The 24,018-nt window shown below is 45.1% G+C and overlaps 1 protein-coding gene and 1 pseudogene across 2 annotated transcripts in view; both read right to left on the bottom strand.

Annotated features, from left to right (window-relative positions):
* LOC135385629 (glycerol kinase 3-like) overlaps positions 1 to 24,018 on the bottom strand; it is a 51,955-nt gene that overhangs the window by 3,916 nt on the left and 24,021 nt on the right. For both annotated transcript variants that reach the window (XM_064615074.1, XM_064615075.1), the window contains 7 exons: positions 23,756 to 23,823; positions 22,906 to 22,948; positions 22,756 to 22,836; positions 18,111 to 18,189; positions 17,727 to 18,029; positions 9,968 to 10,111; positions 7,632 to 7,727 (listed from right to left, as the gene is read on the bottom strand). In XM_064615074.1, the coding sequence (XP_064471144.1) occupies positions 7,632 to 7,727; positions 9,968 to 10,111; positions 17,727 to 18,029; positions 18,111 to 18,189; positions 22,756 to 22,836; positions 22,906 to 22,948; positions 23,756 to 23,823 (814 nt within the window). The remainder of the gene's footprint in view (positions 1 to 7,631; positions 7,728 to 9,967; positions 10,112 to 17,726; positions 18,030 to 18,110; positions 18,190 to 22,755; positions 22,837 to 22,905; positions 22,949 to 23,755; positions 23,824 to 24,018) is intronic.
* Positions 20,073 to 21,061, bottom strand: LOC135386427 (uncharacterized; annotated as a pseudogene).

Here is a 24,018-nt window from a genome sequence, read left to right as displayed (position 1 = left end):
TTTAAAATGAAACTGCCCATAAAGTACCTTATTTCTGCTGTCAGTTATGCTGCACTCCAATTAAAATTCCTGCAAGGTAGTGATGACAGAGAAGCTTGCCTTCAACCGTGCATATCACCACTTGCCTGATGGGAAATGTAAGTTTTATTGTGACCATGCATGACATGTGAGGTAAAAGTGAAGCTGATGGCAAGTGGTGGGCCCGGGCGATATTGTGCCTGTCATGTTAGGCGACAGGACTTTTGTATTTGCTGCAGTGCTCAAGCTTTATCTTCTCTTTTTTCATTTTTGGTCTATTGGAACATAGGCAAGTACAACTTGCACAACTTGCACATTTGTTGTGATGAGGGCTGAAGTGCATTTGCACTATGTTATGCATCATGTTACAGTTAAGAGATCACATGGTTGAGATACTTCGAGGCCTCACGCATTATCATGTAGAACTAGGTGGTGACACCTTCAGCATAAGTCTGATCCCAGGAAACGTGTGCATGTAGGTGCAACACAAACATTTCTAGAATACAGCATGTACAATGTCTGCTCTATTACATCATATTCACTGGCCTACTGAAATATTTTATGCACCAAGCATACGTTCCAGAAACAACAGCAGAATGACATGATCAAAAGTAGCCCTTGCACATGAAGCACAAAATTGTAACCACCTCGTAGCTACGCATCACTCAGCCCTGCCAACCGAGATGAAAACCCAGAGTTTTGAAATTGAACACTGTGTTGAGATGCACTCCTTTTTTATTTTCTATCCGAACATCTACTTTTCCACACGATATCACTGTTATATGGCTCCTGAAATGAAACCTGATTTTTACCCTGGGTTCTCAAAAAAAAAAAAAAAAAACGAAAGCCACAGGGCCCTATTACTATTACAGGGCCCATTAGGACCCTGTGTTTTAGGGTAAACCCACTTTTTGCCCCCATTTTGCATAATTACTGCGTAAACCCCCAAAAATGAACATATAAAAGTGCCAAATCAGCCACCAATATGGGCATTGGAGACCACTAAGCATTGGACACTCAGCACCGCTGTTCCACAACTGGCAACCTAAAATGCGAGAAGCGCTTTTTCTACCCAAAAATCTACTTTTCCAATCGGATATCACCCGGTTTTACGGTTCCTGAAATAAAACCAGATTTTTACCCCAATTAAAAACACAAATTGGGTGGGTGGTATCACAGACGCCACGGCATTGATTCACGTGAAACGAAAACGCATTGCAATCGGCGTATCTGTATGTATGGCAACCTCGAGGACACCGGACCTGTACCCGTTACTCCTGCTCAGTAAGGGCACCCGCTTGTGTCTTCACACGTCTGAGCAGTTGCAGTGGAGCATGAATCTAGCCATGTCTTCGCCAGGGAACATGCACTCCAATAATCGGGCCACAGGGGCAGTCACGGCCTTCAAGTTCTTCTGGAACCACAATCGATCACACACGCCTCTTGTGGCCACTTACGTTCATTGTCCATGAACACAGTTATAAGGCGCGCTGTGGCCAACTCCCATCGTGTATGGTACTTGGGAGCATGTTTAAAATGCGGTTCCGCACTCAGGCAGTTGGGCCAAACCTGACTACCCAGGGTGGCTACTGATGGGCTGAAGGCCTCGACTACCTTCATTGGGGGTACATCGGACTATGCAGGCTCAATTCTGGGCCACGACAACCCGCTTGGTCCCGCAGCACTCGTGTACGGCTGCGGCTCCTGTGCTTGCCGCAATCTGGCCAGTATCCTCCGTTTCCAGGACAGTTCAGTTGAAGTGGCTGGTGATGGTCGAGGTACCTCAGCCTCAGCTCTTTTCCTTTTGGCCTCTTCCCACTATTTGTGGCACATAGTGGTTCGTCAAGGGAGCTCAACAGAGGCCCACGAGTTATGCCGAATGCGACAACTCCCACCTTAATCGGTAAACGCACTGATGAGCTATGGGCAAACGAATGCCACGCAAGCGTCATTTTTAATCTCAAATTGCATCATTATACATTCTAAAAATAGAGGGGAGGGATGCCAAAATATTGCCGTTGTTGGCCGCACACAGGAACTCCACCACATAGCATGGTCTTAGCCAATCACCATCCCCAATGGCATCGCTCTGCTCCCGGTTTGGTTAAAAACGGGAGGCATACGCCTTTCTGAAACACTTGTGCAGTTTTAAAAAAGGCGTACGTCCCACGCCTTCCACAAATCAGGAGCAACAAAGGCAGGGATATCCCCTCCTCCTCGCGATATGATGTCCGTTTTAGTCTCCAAAATGTGCTTGTTCTTCCTGCCTTTTCTTGTGGTTGGTCCAACGATTATGCACACAAGTCCCCTTCTTTTGCGTTTTGAGGATATAGGTCTCGCTTCTTCACCTGTATCTTAAAGGAACAATGAAGTGACCCCCAATATATTTTTTGTTTTTCGCTGCGACGTCTTCTGCAACGAATAAAATGAGCTCCTGCGAAAGAACGGTGTTTGGTGTTTTGGTGCTTTATGGCACAAGAGTGCGAAAGAACGATGAGCGCGGGTGCCCTACAGAGCACGTGCAAGGCTCTGTTCCGCACACCTTTAAAAAACCCTCTCCAAGTGCAAAGAGCGCATCGGCGAACAAGAAGACGTCGTGACGTATCATGGGCTCCGGCACGTGACCAGTGACATCCAATGGCACAGCTCAAGCATGTATAAGCGGCGCAAGAGCCGAGAAGAAAAAAAAAAAAAAAAAAAGGCACTGAGCAGTTGCTATGTCACTCGGGGCTCGTGTCTCTCGTCCGCGACTGCTTTCTCCGACTGTCTTTTGTAAATTTTATTGTGCAGTGACGGTACACCGCAGAGCAAAAATATTTTGCATGGTGACTTCTGGTGGACAGCTTCACAGATGAAGCAGGGTTTCGAGCCATGTTAAATGTCACTTCCATGCTCCTTTAAGTTCATCTAGGACACATTTATCAAGCTTTCGAGTTTCACAAAGTGAACTAGTCAATGTGTCGGTAGCATCGTATTCAAAATACGACAAACTGCACGTTCAAGCCCGTTAATAAATGACTGACGTTTAGAGGGGGACTGTATTTTTCAGAATCAAACTGTACTGACACGGTGTGGCAAAACAAGAAAGAACATGAGGGACAGAACGGACGAACAAAGAGAGACTGCTGTGTTACAATATAGAAGTGTGCAAGTGCACATCTGCATGCTTGATTAAACTCTGGACAGTGTTGAGAGTGCACAATGAGGTTGCCGTCATTGGCTGCTAGTCTAGGCAGGTGTCATAACCCCACCTGGGTTACTGAGAGATAGAGGGCCAGGATGGCCATTTTTATGCACCTGCCTTCAGTAGCGTGTCTATTGCAGTCTTAGACTGTCTATATGCAGTACAGTTAGGGTTTGAGGTTTTCAGGTTATACCCGAATTTAATCCCCCAATAGCCCATTTAGTGATTCGGATAAACCCGATTTCTCCCCGAAACCAGGGGTCTTTTTGTCGCGAAACCATGGTGCACGATTGTGGTAGAGGGAGAAAGGGAGGGATCACCGGCGGAAGGAGGTGACACTGCAGCCATGATGGCGAAGCGCATGGGACATGCATGGACGCTTCCGGGGCATCAAAACGTCGTGTGCATGCTTTGGCCTTGTACGCACGGCGAAGAGACGCTAGCTGACAATCACCCGAAACGTTTGGGACGCGGACAGAGCGAGTGACGGGCGCCAATGTTGCCACATTTGTCGACCACAAGCGTTCTCGCGCAAACATCAGTAGTTGACAGATTCTGGCGTACAGCCTTCGCACGCGTTAAAAAATTTGATTTTCCGAGGTCACGCCCACGCCGAGCACGCGATTAATCAAATCATCGGAAAAACGTTGTGGCGCACATGACTTGCGGCAGTTTCGCGTCTGTCAAGCCCGTTCGGGATGACTGCATCGCCACGCGGCCAAAACAACGTCCATCGCAAAGCAACTTAGTAGCAACTTAACTTAGATAGTTGCGAAAACAAAGGAGTTACTGGTGAATCGCCGAACGTAACAGAACTCAGACGCTCTTCTGTCTTATTTGGCCACGGAAACGAAAGTGTTTCTCACGTGAAGAGTTGTAACAGCGTCACGTTAAGCGAGGCAGTACTTGAATCCATGTGCAGGTTTGCGACTACGTTGCAGGTTTGTATTGCCATTCCATTCAGTGCAGGTTGGAATTGCTATAGGCTTTTTAATACAGTCCTCTTTTTGTCACAGGAAGTGCTTTCTTTTTACATTTGTGATAAGCATAACAAGCCTGATAAACCCAATTTTTACCTGTATCATAAGAGTTAAAAAAAATTCCACCAAATTCACCTCAACTGGTACTAAGTTGCTGGGCGCTGTTTCGGCCGCGGGGCTGTACAATCATCCCGAACGGGCACGACAGACGCGGAACTGCCGGAAGTCATGCACGCTGCAACGTTTTGCACAACAATTTCCCAATGCGCGTGCGCTAGGCTCGGAAAACCACGTTTTTGAACGCCTGCAGAGACTGTACACCGGAATCTGTCAACTACTGATATTCGCACAAACGCTTGTGGTCGACGAATGTGGCAACATTGGTGCGCGTCACTGTATGCGTCCCATGCGCTTTGGGTGGTCGTCCGCGTTCCTTCGCAGCACGTACAAGGCTGCAGGAACGCGACGTTTTGATGCTGAGGAACTGCCCATACGTTTCGTCCTCACTGCTGCGGTGTCACCTCCTTCCGTCGGTGACTCCTCCCTCTCTCCCACTACCTCAGTTGTGCACCTTGGTTTCGCGCCACGTGCCAAAAGGAGCTCCGGTTTGGGGAGAAATCAGGTTTTACCCGAATCCCTAATTGAGAGATTCGGGGAGGAGGGGGGGTGGGGTAACTTCGAGTGAAACCCGAAAAGCTCATACCCTATTAGGCGATTTCAGATATTGCCCTTGTGCTCCGCACGGGCGCCCTCCGTCGCCCAAGTCACGCGCATCGCGCAATGCGTCGTGGGAAATGGTTTACATTCGTGCTCGCTGCCTGTTGCTCGAAGTTGCGGGAGGTGAAGGAGAAAGAAAACCGAAACCATTTGCGCTCTTCTTCTTCTCTCTGACTCATGAAAACTAAATCCCAAGGTGCAACGGGGCTTCCGCAACACTGCGCTCTCTGGTGGGCCATCCATGCAATTTCTGAAATCGTCTATTATACATAAGTGCTAGTTAGCCATTATTAGTCGTATTCCACTTCTTTGTGCAATTACTTCACATGCTAGGAGGATAAAAAGCACTCAAAATCATCAGTGCAACATTGCCCACTAATACACACTTTTTCATCACAAGTCACAGTACAGTTTATGACACTCATGGCTGCACGACTCACATTAAGCAAACAAGCACAATAGTACCATGTGACTCCGACAAGCATTGATGTTGAATTCACACAGCTGTCCTTCCTCAGGCACACTAACATAGCATAGCTTCAGTAACATCTCTATGTGCAAGAACTTTGTCATTAATCTTTTTTTTCAATACAACAATATATTCCCAGGTCAGCATCCCAAAACAGCCCCTTCCCTTAAGAAGTACCCTTGTGGGAAAGGCACCCAGATGCCATCAGTACAAATACCTTCCCCAATAGTAACACTACAGTTCATTGCAGCCATAGCTAGCTCCATGACAATACTTAACCTTAACCAATGAACGTCCAAATGAGACACCAGCAATTGGCCATGCCAAACACATGCATACGTGCAGCAATCGACATGCAAGGTTTTTTAGCATATTGCAGTGCATTTTTTTATAGCAATTGTACCGCATTTCTTTTCAGATTCATTCAATTTTCAACAATGAACTAGGGTGTCACCATGCATGTATAACTTTGAAGAAGTTACAGAGGTGTGAACAGCAGTGTCAGCCCTCCTGAGAATGAGGTGACATTCACCTTTTCCTCTCATTAGTTGGTTTCATGGAAGCACGGCCAAAATATGGATCACAGGCTAGGAAAAGTGGTTTAACTTGCACTTTAAAAAAGTGCTTCCCCACCTAAGGGGAAACGGAAACCTTTATTGCCCTCTAAAGAAGAGTCTTGTACACCACCCTTATAGTGCTGCTGTTTGCCAACACGATACATGTTTCATTTCGTTCCGTTCCGTTTCGTTTCGTTTCGTTTCGTTTCGTTTCGTTTCATTTCATTTCATTTCATTTCATTTTCATTTTAATACCTTAAGCACCCCGTGCAGGGTTTCAAGAACATGTTTGAACAACAGACCACCCTCCATGCTGCGGCTTCAAAGGTATGGCAGATTATAGACTAGTACTTTCAAGATATTAATGCCCGTCTGTCTTCCCCACAGAGAGATCAGGTACCAACAAGCCCATACTGCTGCACTGCTTTCCCACAAAGGTCTGCAGACTGATACAGTCACCAACCAATTTTTGGGGCTTCCGGGAAAAAATAAAATTTGTCCACTTCGTTCAGCAACCCTTTTCCTCCTGCTTGCCAGGTCCAGTGACACAGCCTTGGATACACCGTTCCCGTACATCAATGATGGCTACCGTCATGACTACGCCACCGAACTGGTGAGCCATGCTGAAGAACATCGTCAACTCACACGAACATGTACTGCTTGCGACACGGTTATATGGAATCGCCTGCCAGTAGTACTCCAGCCCATATTTCTTTGGTTGCCCTCGGAAATGTTGTTCCAATATTGTATTTAAAGAAAGACCATATGCTGCACATGTTTATTACTCAAAATAAATTATCTTGCTACACCTGCAGATTGTGGAGTACCTGTGGAGTACAAGCAAGACGACTTCGTCTGGTTGTAGAAACCAGATTGTAATGTTGGCCTATCTGAAAAGCTCATGTGCCACTACTTTGGGATATACAGTCTTTCGACAGATCATGCCCGTCAAGTACGCTGTTTGGCATGACACCAAACTCTGTCATCTTCCAAGGAGGACACTGCACACGCACCCCACCCCCAAGTCATATCAGTCCCTCTGACTGATCAGGATGAGCAGCCCCTCCGCAGGGGGTATTGTTGCAGATAGACAACGAAGCGGGTGCCGGAGCTAGTGCTAAGAACCTGTTAACCTTTGGTGCAATAAAGCTTACCTTACGCCTAACATTATTATCCCGTAGTCCAAATTTTTTTCTAAACGCAAAAAGCCTGTATTCGAACTGGAATAATTCGGAACACTTATATGCTCCAACCCTGCATGCACACGGGACATAAAAAATATCATGTTTTGGCGAATGTTATTCCAGTTCCCAGGGGATGTACGGTCCAGGAAACCAGGAAAGCTCAGGCCAAAGTGTGTAGCAGAAATCTAGGTGTTGCTGTAAGAAACAGCCTGAAGCATCATGCGGAAATATATTGCTTAGATAGGGTGTCGGTGACAACGATGTTGCCACGAGAATAAAAAAGCTTTTCGTGCCCCAGAAAATCAGTTGGCAACTGTATTTTCACAACTTGGACATTTGTGAACACTATCGGGGAGGGGGAAGGGAGATATAAAGATTTATTAGAGACACTATCAAGGGTTACACACGGGACTATACAGCATGCTTGACACACAACTATATGCAGGCATAACCATGCAATAAGGATGCTCTACACAGATGACTTTGGGAGTAGGTTGCCTATAGGGTGCACGAAGAGCTCACCAAGACGCCTTCGGATTCCATCTTGGACCGTAATGTCTTCCCAGTGCATACAACGAAGCACCGCATCCTTCCACTTTGAGTATCGTTGTTCCCGTTCTGTGAGAGCAACAAAAGAATGATGAACTGTTAAATAGTAGTGTGGGAAAGAAAATTACAGGATATTAAAGAGTTCCCCCCCCCCCCCACACACACACAAGCTCGCCCATATACTATATTCCAAATCCATTCCACGCCCTATAAAGCACTTTAGAATAAAAAAAAAGTTCATTTTCATGCTTCTTTTCTCTTTGCATATAAGTGTGCAAGCATATACTTTGTGTTTTGTGCGTCATTTTTCAATTCGATGCATATCTTTTATAAGAAGTAGAGGTGTGCGAATAGCGAAATTTCCATTGCAAACAGTTTACGAATATTTCACTTACACTGCAAATCGTATCCGAATAATCTCTTCAGATGGCGAATCGGATTCGAATAATCAGAAAAGGCCCAATTCGAATAATTTTGAAGACCTCATGGTGAAATATTTTGTGGTGTTGTGCTCATTAGATGATGTTCTGCTCCAAACATGTGACCCTTTTCAACCGGCATAGCATATCATGAGAGAAGGGTCGTCTGTGTTGAGTATGGTTGACGCATTAATGGATGAACTTGCATTGAGGGTTAGTCAACATGTTCAATACAGCCTACTTTGTGTGCACCCCCTCATTTCTATGTTTACATTGCAAAATTCCTGTACTTTTTTTTTAGAAACTGCACATATTTCTATATGTTACTGAACATAACCCTCAAAGTTGGGAGTACATTTATTGGAACCTGCAATGGCCAGAATATAGTGTTGACCATGAGCTCACAAAATTTTTAGACTTTGGTTACTCATTGTATAAACAGTGTAAAGTGGGCTTCACCTAACGCTCAAGAGTAACGCGGTGAGGCAGGCTTTCAGGATGGAGACGCACACCAAAAGAACAAGGGCAGTAACATGAAGTGGGCTTCATCTAATTCTTGAATGTAATGAGGTGAAGCCCACTTGCAGAAAGGCGATAACTATACCTCGCTTCAGTACCAAAAATTTCAAATTCTGAAAATAGGTTGCGAATGGCATTCGAACAGCATCAGATATTCGTTTCATATTCGAAATCTCCAATAATCGCACAGCTCTAATAAAAAGCTATGAGGGCAGCATGGATCCCACTCTTGCAGGTGTTATACGGCTAGGCAGGTATCCTGTCGAAGAAAGTATGTACAAAATGTACTATGAGCTATACTAGATGAAAACTTGCATAAAACTCATGGATTAACCTTTTAGTTAGAGGTTTTTGAGGAAATATGGGACAGCTGAGTTGGAGCCAGTTACCTACTTAAAGTTTCTTTTTTTTTTCTGCTTTCTTTTTTTCTTTTTTTTTTCAATATCCAAAAACAAGCATGTACCTTGAGATCTCTATCAAGACCTCCAAATTTTGCTATATCGAATCAGAAATAAACACGTCACGAGTGCAGGGAGAACATGACACACTGCACATCAGAGAGCCACACACTCTGGAGTGATGAAGCTGACTGGAGTAGGCGCTGGATGATCCGCTGGCCAGAGAGGCTATTAACACTGAAGGCCGTATCCTTCCTGTACTCTTGATACGCCTGGTTTCAGTCACTTCTCAAAGTCCCCGAGAATGACATACAAACTCACTACTTTCTTTGTTTGTTTGCATAAATCAGTCAATAATAATTCCTTGTCTTTCTTTGTCATTTTCATTCAGGAAAGCATGAATGCGCGTGACATTGTTTCCAGCTGTGACACCATCAGGGTTTGAAATGAGGACAAGCTAGTTATGCCACTGAGCAACAGAATGTCCAGATGTTGATTTGGATCTTTGAAGTTGCCACTTAGGACACAAAAGTTCTTTACCTTATGCTTGTTCAGACCAGTGCAGTACTGTATTAGTATAGTGCTGAAAGTAACTAAGAAAATAAGCATGCATCAAACGTGAGAGGGAGAATCATTTTTCATGTTTTTCTCTTTGTTGTTGTTGTTGTTTAGAGTACAGTTAAAACCATATCCAATTTTGCATCGTAACATGATGCTAAATTTGCTGGAATAACTACAGAGAAGTAATGAAATTAAAAGTGCTAAAAGCAGATGAAGAGATGAGAATACACACACAAGTCTCTTCTTTTGGTTTCAGCACTTTTAATTTCATGATGTCCTGCCAACAGGCCCAATCTAACGTTCCACGTACAGAGAAGTAAGCAATAGCATTCCAAAATGCACATGCAAACTCAACGCCGTGCATCTCTTTTTTACAAATACATTTAAACAGAATGTATTATAAATAACTTGCCATCTGGAAGGACAGCAGGTTCAAAGATGTCTGTGGTAATTTTGGGGAACCCATCTTTGTCCAGCCTCCAGACACCAATGCCTTCAGCAGCTCCAGCTGCAATAGCAGCACCTAATGCTGTGGTCTCTGGCATCTGAGGCCTCACTGCAAGAATCAACTACACTGAATAAAAGACAATGTATCACCAGCTGTACTACTCGCGACATGGTTGTCTGAAATCGCAGTTCAGTAGTTCTGCAGCAGATATTTCCTTGATTGCCCTCGAAAACATTGTTCCAATATTGTATTTAAAGCTGGATCATATGCTGCACGTGTTTCTTACTCGAAATAAATTATCTTGCAACGCCTCGAGGTTTGAGATGGGGTAAACCATGGGGTGCTGATTTCAGACAACCATGTCACAAGCAGTATCTTCTATTGTATCGCCACACATTTCTTGCTAGTCTGAGATAAAACAAGGATGACCAGCATGCTGGACACACATTTTTTCACATGTCCGTAAGGTGTTATCATGCTGCTACAAGCAAAAGCTGGGGTCTGGAGCATGTAACCAGATCCTCAGTTCTGTGAACAGCGCACCAACGAACCACAAGCACACGACTAAATCGACCTTTAAGCAGCGTTACTGCACGAGCTTGCCCACTGTTCCCGGTGACCTCACACTCTTCTCTTCCATGGAACTGATGCGGGGCAAAACGTTCAAGATGAAAATTAACGAGCTATTGACAAAGTCACTGACACCAGTCTGGAAAGCACAAATATCTACTGTCTACAGTTTTCAGGAAATATTTTTTGCCAAATTCAGGGGATAAAAATCGGATGGGAAAGCAGCAGCATCCAATTCAGGTGTAAAATTTCTGGGATTATATTACAGGTAGAGATTGGGTGTATCAGGCTTGTTATACGTACATATCACAAATGTAAAAAGGAAGCAGCTTCCAAACTAAGAAACAACACTCTCTGCAACAAAATTAGGCTGATGTTAAAAGGTCCATGGCCATTCAAACCTGCATTGAATGGAACGGTAATTCCAAATCCGCGTCGCAGTTCAAATCTGCATAGTAATGCAAACCTGCACTTAGATGCTGTTACAAGTCTTCACATGACGAACGCTTCCGTTTTCATTTCTGCGTCAAAGTAGGAGAAAAATGTGTCTAAGTTCCGCTATGTTCAGTGGCTCCCACTACCGCAGTCGTACACCATGGTTCCGGGTGACAAAAGGATGCCCGGTTCAGGGAGAAATCAGGTTTTACCCGAATTAGAGTCACTACAGTTGAACCCGCATATATCGAACTCGAAGGAGATCGGCAAATAATTCGATATATAAAGCGTTCGTATTTTAACTGACATTCGCGTGTGCCATATTAATTACCACTTAATTGGGATAGTATGAAACAGGAGCTTACCAACTTGCATGAACGAGAGCAGAAACTGCACAAACAAAGCGGGCAACAGGACAGTTAACAACATTTATTTGGGACGGAAGAACTCTGTGAGTTGGGCTTGTCTCTTGTTGCGAGCCATGAAGTCCATTACACTATTTTCGATCTTCTCGAGGCCTCCTAAATGAGTAAGTCCAGCTCCTTCTATTGCCCCGCAGCAGCGACGAATGGTAGCGAAAGCCGAAGCGATCTCGGTGGCTGTGGGCATGACATCGTCGCCGTTAAGACCTCCCAGTGAGCCTTCATCGCCGTCGTCACCAGCAACGTCCGCAATGATGTCCGCATCCGTTATCTCTGCCACAACGTGCACATTGTCGTCGGCGCTTACAAAATCATGTGCCGTCAGATCAGTGGGAATGGCTTCTGGGAACTCTGCGACCTTTCGAAGCTCGTCGTCCAGAGCGTACTCGAAGTCGCCATCGTCGTCCAAGGCATCCGCACACGCCTCGTCTGCAACTGCCACGAAGCCCGCGAAAGCAGTTCGCTACTGTTTCACGCTTGACGTCATTCCAGGCACCGGTCATCATTTGTATGGCACCCAGCAGGTCAATCTTGAGGTCCACACCCATTCGAAGATCAATCAGGAGGCGCTGAAGCAGACGCCTCCGGTAGCCTACCTTGAATGCCTTTATGATACCCTGACCAAGGGGCTGAAGTCTTGACGTCATATTGGGCGGGAGAAACCTCACTTCAATGTTCTGCAGCTGGCATGTCGTGTGGTGCGCCGAGCAATTGTCCAGGAGAAGGCATACGCGACGATTAGACCTGCCCAACTCGCTGTCCCATGCTTGTAGCAACTCCGAAAACAGCTGCCGCGTCATCCATGCTTTAGTGTTGAACCCGTATTGGATGGGAAGGATTCTGCAGTTTTTAAAGCATCGTGGAGCCTTGCTTTTTCCAATCACGAACGGGCGGAGTTTGCAAGACCCATCCATGTTCGCTGCTAAATGGATAGTCACACGAACCTTGCTGAGTTTCCCTCCGTGACATGCGCTTCCACGAATGTCGAGAGTCTTATTGGGAAGCATTTGCCAAAACCGACCAGACTTGTCAGCGTTAAAAATCTCCGCAGGTGAGAACTTTGCGGAAATTATAATTCAAATAAGAAAGTATTAGATAGTTTACGTCGATACATGTTCAGCTCACTTGGTGTGGATGCTAGAATTGTACTGTGTGGTGATTTTAATCTCCACGGTATTGATTGGGATGCTATGTTCACTGGAAGTTGTAGGGAAAGAGAGAGTGCGGACCTTCTGCTAAACATTATGTCAGATTTCAGCTTGACCCAGTTACTGAGAGAACCCACAAGAGTAACAGATAATTCATCGTCCCTTTTAGACCTCGTGTTTGTGAGCTGCCACTTAAATAATTATACCTGTGAACTTGCAGATGGCCTCGCTGATCACAAAATGACTATTCTATCCTTACAAGTAACACCAGTTTTGAACCAAAAAGGGAAATACCTGTTCTTTCCTAATTTTGTGCGTGCTGATGACGTAAGCATAATTGATTTCTTGGAGAGGGAATTTGACAGATTCAGATCTCTTTCAACAGACGTCAATATTAATTATCTCTGGTGTTTTTTTCGAAACACCGTTACGTTTTGCATAACCAACTATGTGCCCCTAAGTAAAAAGAGGACTCATCGAAAGAGTCCCTGGATTACCAGAGAAGTTATCCACATTAAGCGTCGTCTGAATCGACTCCCAAACGTCGTCCTGCTAGTCGCATGGCTATTGTGAGTCTACGGGCAGAATTGAAGGCAACAATAGCGAGAAATAAACAGCTTTTTTATAGAGTTACCTTACCAACTTTTATTCAGTCCTCTCCAAAAAAGTTCTGGAGGTACCTCACTCCTAAGAAAGCACCTCAAACCCAAATTATGACAAGATCTGATGAGTACCTTCCAGATACTTTCAATGCCTATTTTTCTTCCGTCTTTTCGGTGGAGAACGGAATTGTCCCTTCCTTTGCAAGTCATGGTTTTCCTGCTATGAAGGACGTTTTGTTTTGCAACGAGGGCATACTTTCTCTTCTCCGAAACTTGGATGTAAAGAAGAGTCCAGGCTATGATGGGATTGATAATCACTTCTTGAAAAGATATGCCGATTGGGTGTCCCTGTATCTCCAAATAATATTTACTAGAGCTTACACAACAGGTCAGATACCGTTTGATTGGAAGGTTGCAAAGGTAATACCAGTTCCCAAGAAAGAGGCAGCAAGGGATGTTCAGTCTTATCGACCTATTTCTCTCTTGTCCACAAGCTGCAAAATATTCGAACACATTCTTAGTAAACACATGGCTTCGTACCTTGCGGAACACAGACTTCCTTCTCGTTATTAGTATGGTTTCAGATCTGGCTCGGGTACTGTAAACCAGTTAGTCGAATTTGTACACGACCTTTCTATTTTCGTTAATCGAAACAAACAAACTGATGTTATATTTCTTGACCTTGAAAAAGCTTTCGACAAGGTGTCACATCCTAAACTTCTACTCAAGGTCAAGGCCATCTTTAAAAACGACAAGCTATGTGGTTGTTCGCAGTCTTATCTATCTGATCGTTTCCAGTTTGTCAGTTTTGAAAACAGCCCTTCAGCTATGACGTCGGTCACTTCTGGGGTCCCTCAGGGTTCAGTTTTGGGTCCATTACTATTCATAACTTTTATTAACGACATTGCTGAAGGCATTAGTGCTAACATCAAGTTGTTCGCGGACGACTGTGTGTTATACCGTGAAATATCTTCAGGAGACGACCATGAAGCTCTGCAGTTATCATTAAATAAAATTTTGAGCTGGTGTGACCTATGGCAAATCAGCATTAATAGGAGCAAAAGCGTAGTTATGAGCGTGACTACAAAACGGTCTCGGTTGATACATGACTATACTATAAACGGTGCGGTAATGAATCGAGTATCAAATTATAAATATCTAGGTATAACATTTACAGACAGCTTGAACTGGAATACCGTATTTTCACGCGTATTAGCCGCGGCTTATGCGCGATTTATTTTTTTCGCGGACGCTCTGCGGCTTATCCGTGGGTGCGGCTTATCTGGTGACTATTTTTCCCTGGTACTTTCCCCATAACCCGGGTTAAACGAAAGGGCCGACAGTGCCTCATGTTTTTCGGAACAGGACCGCCCTGCCAGTGCACGAACAATACCGAACAGGGGCGGGTCCACTCCACATTCGAGTGGACTAACCCGTCAATCCACGAAAAACACGCAACAAGGGCACAATCCGATCTTAGTAGAACACTAAAACTGACCCTCTTTGTTATACATCATGCCGACACCGGAATGTAGACAGGGTTTATGGCCTTCCCTACGGTCTCCTTTGTCGGCAGACCCACAGGAAGGGTTCAATACACCTGACATCGGGATAAAACGTGGTCAGATAAGCGTCAGTTCTCATTTGACGAGAGGAGCAGCATTCGTGGATACGGGCACGGCAGTTAGAGGTGAGGCATGGCTCCAACGCTGAGGCACAGCCACGACAGCGGCTTCAAAGTAAAAGTCGTCGACTTCGCGGACAAGTACGGGAACAGGGCAGCTGGCAGGGAGTACGGCGCTGATAAGCGTTGAGCGTCTCTGTTGATTTTGTATGTGCATCACGGGTTTAGCGCACAAAGCAGTCGCGTCGTATTACCCGCGGCTTACCTGCGAATGCGGCTTATCTGCAAAAACATTTTCAAAATGTATCTAAAAACGAGTCCTGCGGCTTATCTGCGGTGCGGCTAATACGCGTGAAAATACGGTAGTCATATAACAGAGACTGTTCGGAAGGCCGGTACCCGCCTCAATTATTTACGTAGGACCTTAAACGACGCAGATTCTCACACGCGGCTAATTGCGTACAAAGCACTAGTACGATCAGTTATGGACTACGCTTCGGTGGTATGGTTCCCTGAGCAGCAGAACAAAATACATATGCTTGAAATGATCCAAAGAAGAGCTGTTAGATTTATTTATGGCAGATATTCGCGTTATGGCTCCCCCTCGCAATTACTCCACCTCGCGGGACTGACACCATTGTATCAAAGGACTCTAATTCAGCGACTTAAGCTACTATGGCTCATAATAAATAACCATACCTGTATTAGGCCTTCTGATTATATTACATTTAACACAACTGGTAGCCCACCGAACGAAACATAGCAAATCCATTAAACAATTATTTTCTAGGACTAACTGCCTTATGTACTCTTTCTTTCCGCTGTCCATTCAGGCATGGAACAGACTGACGGAGGAAATGGTACGGTGTGACACCTTGTCGACTTTTATGCTGGCGATCGCAAACTTATAGGTAGAGTGTGCTGCTACGTTTGTTGTAATCTTATGTGAAGGTTGTATGCGTGTGTAGATGGTTTTTGATATATGGTATATACATGTGTTCGAGGTTCATCTAGATTTCCTGTATATCCGCGGCTGCTACGGACCAAGATGTTTCTCCGTGTGTATGTAATCCCACTCCTTTTTTGGCGTCTAAGACGCTAGAAGTATAAATAAATAAATAAATAAATAAATTTCCGGCCACTGGTCCGACAGCCATTTCTCCGTCTCCTGGGCGTTCACAGCTTCGCTTTCGCCTGAAATTGTCCTTTCGACTGTCCCGTAGCGATCCTTGAATCTCTAACCACCGCGTACCGCCACTGAAGTTCTCGTCGTGAAAGGCCACTGCGAAGCACTTTGCTTTTTCAATCAGCGTTGGTCCATCCATGGGAAGGTTCCTGGCCCGGATATCCAGGAACCATGCGTACAGCGCCTTCTCTATCCTTTCAAACGCCGGCAGCCTCAAACGGCATGCTCCCTTGGGAGATTGTCCTGCTGGTCCTGCTGCTTTCATTCTGATGTCCGCCTTGTTCCGAAGAAGTGTACTCAGCGTGCTGCGTGGGATGCCGAATGCTTCTGCTACTGAAGACTTCTTTTCTCTATTCGTCGGATGATGTCAAGCTTGGTCGCGAAGTCCAGGTTCTTCCTTTTCTTAGCGTCCATGGCTGCCTCATTCGTGCCAACTTTCAAATGGTGGCGCCTACCAAAGGAATGCTCCAACACAAGTCGCCACTGCGCACATCTCGGCCACGCGCTGCACACGGCCGGCATGGACGATTCCATTGCAGGTCGCGTGCTCGGCGACAGTAGCATGACGCATGACCCCGTGATTTCTCACTTCAGAGCGTGCGAAACAAAGCTCCGCGGGGTCACTAACTTCTCGCGTTGGCAGCCTGCCCTCATTTCCAACTCCTTTTCGTGTGGATGGCTTCATCCCTAATCTCCAAGCCGCGCTTTGTCCTTTTCAATTGCGAAAAATGTGCGGAAGTTACTAAGGGCGCGTCATAGGATTCCAGCGGTAGTGTGATATAGCCGATGACAGCGTGCCAGCTGTTCGATATAGACGTACAGCACCCCTATACATTTACGTGCTATTTTCAAGGGTATGTTTCCGATGTTCGATATAGGCAATAATTTGATATAACCGGGTTCGATATAGCCGGGTTCAACTCTAAATAGGGGTACAGGTATCATACTCCTTTTCCATGGCGGAGCCGCCGTTCGGTGTCCACGATTGGGATGATCGTGTCACGTGGTTTCTCCTTCCCAAGAACGTGCCGTCCATGTTGAGTCACCTCCATCCACAACCGGTTTCCTGAGTTGCGAACTTGTGAGGTGGCTCGACTGCGCGTTGTTCTCCACCGGAGAAGAGGAAAATTGGCATCCCATTGCTAGGCAACATTGCTAGGCGACGCAGCCGCGCCTGACTCAAGATGGCGGGCTCGCTTGCTGGCGTGGCTCAGTGTCGCTACTCTGCTCCCTATTTAGTGACTAACCCGAATCACTAAATGCGCGATTCGGGGAGTAAATGCGGGGAAGAACCGGGTGAAATCCGAAAACCTCATACCCTAATTATATCTCATGACTGCATTTTGGGTAGATGTATAGAGCCCAGTCCAAAGAGATTTGATTAGGCTGTTGCTTATCAAGCGTTAACTTTTTGGCTGGGAACACACTGACGTCTTGCACGATGTCAGGCTTGTGAGGAATTCAAGACGGTGAACACTTGGACTACTAAAATTGTCTCATCCGAGGTGCAGATACAGAAAAAATGTACAACTTGTCGATATTAATCACTGTGGGATGCGTAATAAATGCATAAGACTGCATCCTTGCATGCCAGTCTACCAGACATACCAGCGTAGTCCAGAGCAGCAGCTTCTAAAAGTCGGTCGATCTCACAAGAGCCGGCATGCCGAGAAATGTGCGGTAATACGGTAAGTGATGGCTAACCTACAGCATGCTTCAGCAGATTCAAGACTCACCAACAGGAATGCCAAGAACATCAGCTTGTATTTGCATAAGTACGTCGTTCACAGCCATGCCACCATCGACAAGGAGGTCTTTGAGTCCTGCTCCCGTGTCTTTATCGATACAGTCCAAAATCTCTCTGACTTGGAATGAGACAGCTTCTAAGGCAGCACGTGCGATGTGTGCTTTAGTAGTGAATTGAGTAAGGCCACAAATGATGCCCCTAGCATCTGGCACCCAATAGGGAGCGTACAGTCCCGAGAATGCTGGCACGAAATAGACACCGTGTGTACCACTCACTGTACGAGCGAGCTTTTCTGTGGAAAATAAAGATAAGGGAAATCAGAACCAACATTACATGACACGAATTATGCTCACAACGCCAGACCAGCACTCACCAACTTCCGCACTTGTGTTGATGATACCAAGATTATCCCGGAGCCACCTGATGGCAGCGCCCGCAATTGCAACAGAACCCTGGAAGTGAAGTCAAGGTGTCTACCAAATATATAATACTTTCCCAATTCCCTGACTTTTCCAGGTTTTCCCTGACTAAACACGGTGACCATAATTTCTATCATATGATTAAGACTAGCTGCGTTGTCAAGCATGAACTAAAGGGTTCCATGCAACGGCCGGGGTTATAAGGTAGTAACGTCGTTTCACACAACATGTGTGGGGCATGCATCTGTAGTGGACAAGTTTCAACATGACGCATGCGTCGAAAGACGACGTGGTATCTCAGACCAACGAACGCCGAGAGCACGCAATGATAACTGGTTGACAAAACTGGTTCACGTGTCCCTGCCTTGATTACTTGTTTGTAAAGTGTGATATACAAGGCACATTCATTGAAAGAAACCAGAACCCAAAACAGGTCGGGGACACTCGTAAAATTGACGTTTGGATTGGATTGGATTGGATTAGAAATGAAAGAAAAATACACTTCTTTAATACTCCCCCAATATAAGTGCTATTTCTTTAGAGTGTCAATTTTTCCCTGAATCGACGAGGCCTTGTGCTGTGCTTCACATATCACTTTGTTTCTTTTGCTCAAGCTCGCTTATTTCTGTGTGCAACCTTCCTTTTCTGTCACTGAGTTTGAAGGACCTCTTGCTTTCCTTGCTTCTTTCTTCGAAGGTCTTCCTTCCACCTCATATTGGTCCCTGATATTGACCTTTTCTAAGGAGCCACCTGCTGCCAAGACAGCATCGTACACTACTCGCTGGGCAATTAGTGACTCTTTCTTTAGGTTCTCTACAAGGCATTTTTGTTCACAGAAAAACCTCTTTCCGCAGCAGCATTACCATGTGACATGCAGAGAATCATCTGGGCAAATGACCAAAGCTCTTCCTCAGTGCCACAGAGCTCTAGCCACGAAGTATCCAGTCTGTCGTCTTTCCTGTTAAAACTTTTCAGACGTGTCCCAGTAGACGAGAGGGCACATACCTTGACATAGGAACGCTGGGCCTGCTCAGCTTCGAGGCCGGTCAACCTGATTCTCAGTGAGCACCTCAAGAGCAAGAGTGAGTTGTTTCTGGACAGCTTCCTGGGACAACACACAAGCTGGGCCCAAACAGCTTGCACTCCTTGTGAGCTTGTACTTCGGAGGTGACATCTCAACAAGCTTTTTGGAACATGCCTTGACAAAGGCGATGCAATCCTTCTTGAAGTTCAAGATGGTAAGCTGTGTCTGCTTGGGAACCTTGCGAAGCTCAGTTTACGCAGCAAGCCCAGCGTCAAAAGATGCTACAGAAATAACACTGTTGGGATTGTCAAGGTTCACTTTTAACAACTTTGGAAGCATGTGTGCAGTGTTCAGAATGCTCCTCTTGAGAATTCTAGATAGAAGAGACCTCAAAATACTTTCCACCACACTTGCAAATAAATAGAAGCATGGGTCTGTGTGTCTGGAATTCTGCAAGAAATGGTTCAAACTCTTCGGCGATTCACAACATAAATGAGAGTTTATCTGGGAGCATCTGGTCTTCCACTGCCTCTTGAGCGATGCCACAGCTGATACATACTTGAGTAAATTTGGAAGCACTGCGAGAGCCCTCAAGATGACCTACCTATTCTCCAGCCACCGTACAGCACAGAATATGAGAGGGAAGAGAGTACTCCCTGTCAAATGAATGTAGACTGCACAACATGGAGGTGCACACTTGAAGAGACTGTACGCACTGCTCCAATGCGTTGCACCGCGGCCCTTTTTTTTTTAAATTCCGTGTTAGCGCCACGAAGCAACTGTGGCTATGGGCAGCGTACAGATGTGGACAGATGGAGAGAGGACAGCAGGAAGGAGTGGGGGATAGGGGGGTGTTAGTATGCGTCCTGTGCAGACTTCAGCGGGAACTGTGCTAACAGTAGTCTGGAAAGTCTTCGGAAAGTCCAGGAAAAACCTCAGACAGCACAGCTGGTGGCAGTATTCGAAGCCCCCCTCCATCCATTGATATTTGGAGTTTCCTTTTCTCTTTCACACTTTCAGTGGCCTTCTTGAAAGCGAAAACTAAGTCATCTGCATGTGTATGTCCAAGGAAACACGATGTGAGGTATTGTGCCCCCACTGTGGAGTCATCTGTGTCCAAGTAACTCTGACAAGCACGTCCATCTCTTCTTTCCACGCCACTTTGTTCAATGACTCATCAACTGAAACTACCAAGAATGGTGTGCAAAGGAGGCTTGATAGCAACTGCACTTGGAAGTATGGGGCAATTCCATAGAACATTGTGTAGCCAACTTTGTCCTTTCCCAATTTCATCTTTGCAGCAGTTTCACATGATGGAAACATCAACGGAAATAGAGCCGAGGCAGAGCGAAAAGAGGTGTGTGTCGTTATGGCATTCATGCACCAAAGAATCTCAGCTTTTGTGACTCCTTCTCTCAGCAAGAAGCCACCTATGGCGTTTCTTACGACTGGTGCGGCAGCTTCAGACATCGAACGAAGGCTGATCCACACACTTGTTGAGGTTGAGTTCATGGCTGTCTTGGCTCAGCACGAGGCTTGCCTGGGCTGCAGCCTAAACTGCTTTCACCGCAGAGAAGCCTTTTGCTCACAGGACGACTAGATACCACTGTTTTCCCCTTGTTGCTTAAGGTGAATTTCTTTCTGCACTTTGTGCAGAAGGCACTGTACGGGTCATTTGACACGGATTGAATCCAGTCATTCGCACAATACTTAAACTCAACACAGAAACGACGCCAAGCACACACAGAACTGGCACACAATTGACATGACGTGTTTGCGGCCCCCGGAGCGGCACGTGCAAAACCACGTGCCGCCCACAAGTCGATCCCACTTTTCCGCAGAAAAGACAGAGAGCCTGCCTTCGTCCGGCCCTTGTTTCATGCTTCGCGGCTGCTCTCCCCAACAACACAATGGTGTGGCGGGTGAACCATGTGAATCCGCACAAGCGGCTCTCTTCACTATGTCATGCCGTCCATGTCAAGACGTTTTCCCTGACTTTCACAACTCTTTTTTTAGTTTTCCTGACAATTCCGACTTTTCCAGTGGCATCCAAATTCCCTGATAATTCCTGGTTTTCCAGGTTTTCTCGATCGATAGACACCCTGTTAAACATAAAAGTCGGATGCAAGCAGGCTAGTCATAATCTGGAGATGATGACATTCTTTGAGATTGGGGAAGACAATGACGAAACGTCGTCGTCTTCCCTCAATCTCAAGGAATGTCATCATCTCCTGGAAGTTAATTATATCGTATAATCTATAATATATCGTATAATATAGTCCATATTACAGTGGAACCCTGAAAGAATTCACTTTTGCTTGGTGCAGCAAAGTTGCAGTCAATGTTGAGTACCTTATCCCGAATAAAAGGTATAAAATTAATGTCATCAAATTGTTCAGTAAGCAAGGAATGTCAGGAAGAGGTGCAAGAATAACGAAGTTCATTTAACTGTACATGCTAGGTTCAACAGCCTACAGGTCACTAGAATAATTTCAGTGGGTACACTTTCCGATGTCATGAAATGTTTTAAAAAATAGCTGACTCTCGTTAATACATACTTGAACATACTACGGTACTTCATATTTCAGGTTAGTGCATGGTTAATTGTAGAGCGCTACACGTAAAATGTTTGTACTGGCAAAGAACTCCTTCTGTCCATTGGTGGCACCATCTCTTGAGGCGCCTACTTCAAATACATTGCTAACCTCCGGATGTATCTGTCTGCCAAAGAAGGCTCTCATAAACAGCTGGCTTTGGCTGGCAGTGAAAATTTTGTTTTGAGGACTTGTCTATTGACTTAGCATGGACAAGTTGCTTCTCTATCAGCAACCATGAACAAGTTTCTTTTAAGCTCTCTACCACTCTATTTGTTGAATTTGGATTAGTAAGCTTGATAACAGACATGTTATCACTGTTTTGTGTGGGTACCTACTTAGAATCAGGCTTGTGCAGAGGAAAGGTTAAAACATGTGTGTTTTATGTGCAGCTCCATATAACAACCCATAATTTTGTCTTGCAACATATATTTAGATGAATTTCTCGTAATTCCAACTTCTGACAGTTCAAACATAGAGTTCCAGTACCCTGGAATTTGAATTAACGAGTTCCACATTTCAGCTGCTGTAGTTACACATTTGCTGTTATTTTTTATGCCACCTTTACTTTTACAGGAACATATGCAAAGGTAACATCAGACATAACATAAGTTTACACAGTTAGGAGCATCTACTTTTAATGAGAAGCTTTCAAACAGAATCTGCACATGTAGACTATCTAATGTGATGGAAATAGTACATAATAGAACACAACAAGAATAATCGTAAGATAGGAAACACTCATCGGAACCACAAGGGATGACACTGCTCTGTAGCCGCATGGCATTTCCATTCCTTGATTTCTTTTTATTCTTCTTTTTTGCACTATTACGGATCACTGACTGATTCTTGCTAACACATAGTCCATTTTCTCATTAGAGTTCAAAGGCAGTAATTGCACTTGTTGTTCTCCTTAAAAATCACTACAATTACATTGCTATTTTGCACTATGCCAAGTAGCAAGCTAGGAATTAAACTAACCTCTAGAGCGTAATGTGCTGGGCGATTTGGTCCCAATTTGTACGCTACAGTTGTAAGCAGACCATGAGTTGAGTAGACTACCTGCATGGTGATTGATAACAACACTGAATTAGCACATAACAGCAGTCTCATTGCTGTGCCAATACTTACTTCAAGGCCAGTGTTGCATAGAAGAAAGCAGCCAGTGCCATACCTATATTAGTGGAAAGATTAGTCCAAACCCAATGAGTAGTCCCTACTGCCAATTCAAACAGATTTCAACGTTTAGCCCACTATGTTTGCAGGGTACCGGAAAGGCCTTCAATTCAAATGGTGCATTCATGCAATTTGTACTTTTCATTCCCGCAGAAAATGTTCCAAACAGCAGGACAGAGCTTTCTGTTGGGGACTCTCTCTTTCGAGACACCCAAGTCTGAACACATTGCCTACCCATGGATGTTATCGTTAGTACAGCTGTGCCCATTTATTATTCTGCGATCAAATTGCTCGTTCCCATCAGCTCACCGATTGAAGTATATGTGAAGATGACGACGATATAACGACTGTCGTGAATTCGTTTGCTCATGTATAGCGATCGGAATCCTCCTGGTGGCTGGTAAAATGTGCGAAAATTGAGAAGCAAGATTCCACGTCATGTTACAATTTTGTGTCCGATATGACTCATTTGGCAGCCTCATGTGAAGGTATCCTTATCCTGACTAATTCAATACAATGGTGTTTAAGAAAGATTGCTGAGAATTAAAGCATTCACTATCTCAGTTATCAAACCCATTCCTTCCCCTGTGCCACTTTGCATACAATGATCTCAGACAAACATAAGTGAACTCGATGATTCATCTCGTGCTCACGGATCCTTTTATGACTTGATTTGAATTTGACATCAGCTAAAGTTGATTTTCTGTTTGTAGGCTGCAATAATATAGTAGAAATATTGAAGCATTCAGTAGCGCACTGCACCAATGTCTTTAGTTCACCTGTCAAACAGGAAAATTCAACTCACGTGCACTTAGCTTGACCGATGCTAAAGCACAACTGTCCAACCAAAGCTGCACTTTGGTCCCCAAGACACTGGAAACAATGAACATCGTCTGTGCATTTTGTAATGTAGGATGATGAGCAAGGGCTGTGGCTGCCCATACATATTCTAACACTTGCCAGCAGAGCGAGGCTCTAATATAGTGAAGGCCCCTGGCTTTGTGCTGCGGCAAATTCAAAATCTCGCAGCACCGACTTGTAAATTTAGCAATTTTCTGCGGCAAGGAG

Source organism: Ornithodoros turicata, chromosome 2 (assembly GCF_037126465.1).
Source record: "Ornithodoros turicata isolate Travis chromosome 2, ASM3712646v1, whole genome shotgun sequence".
Classification (NCBI taxonomy): domain Eukaryota; kingdom Metazoa; phylum Arthropoda; class Arachnida; order Ixodida; family Argasidae; genus Ornithodoros; species Ornithodoros turicata.
The sequence above is the reverse complement of the archived record's forward strand: the minus strand, read 5'-3'. Positions and strand labels throughout refer to the sequence as shown.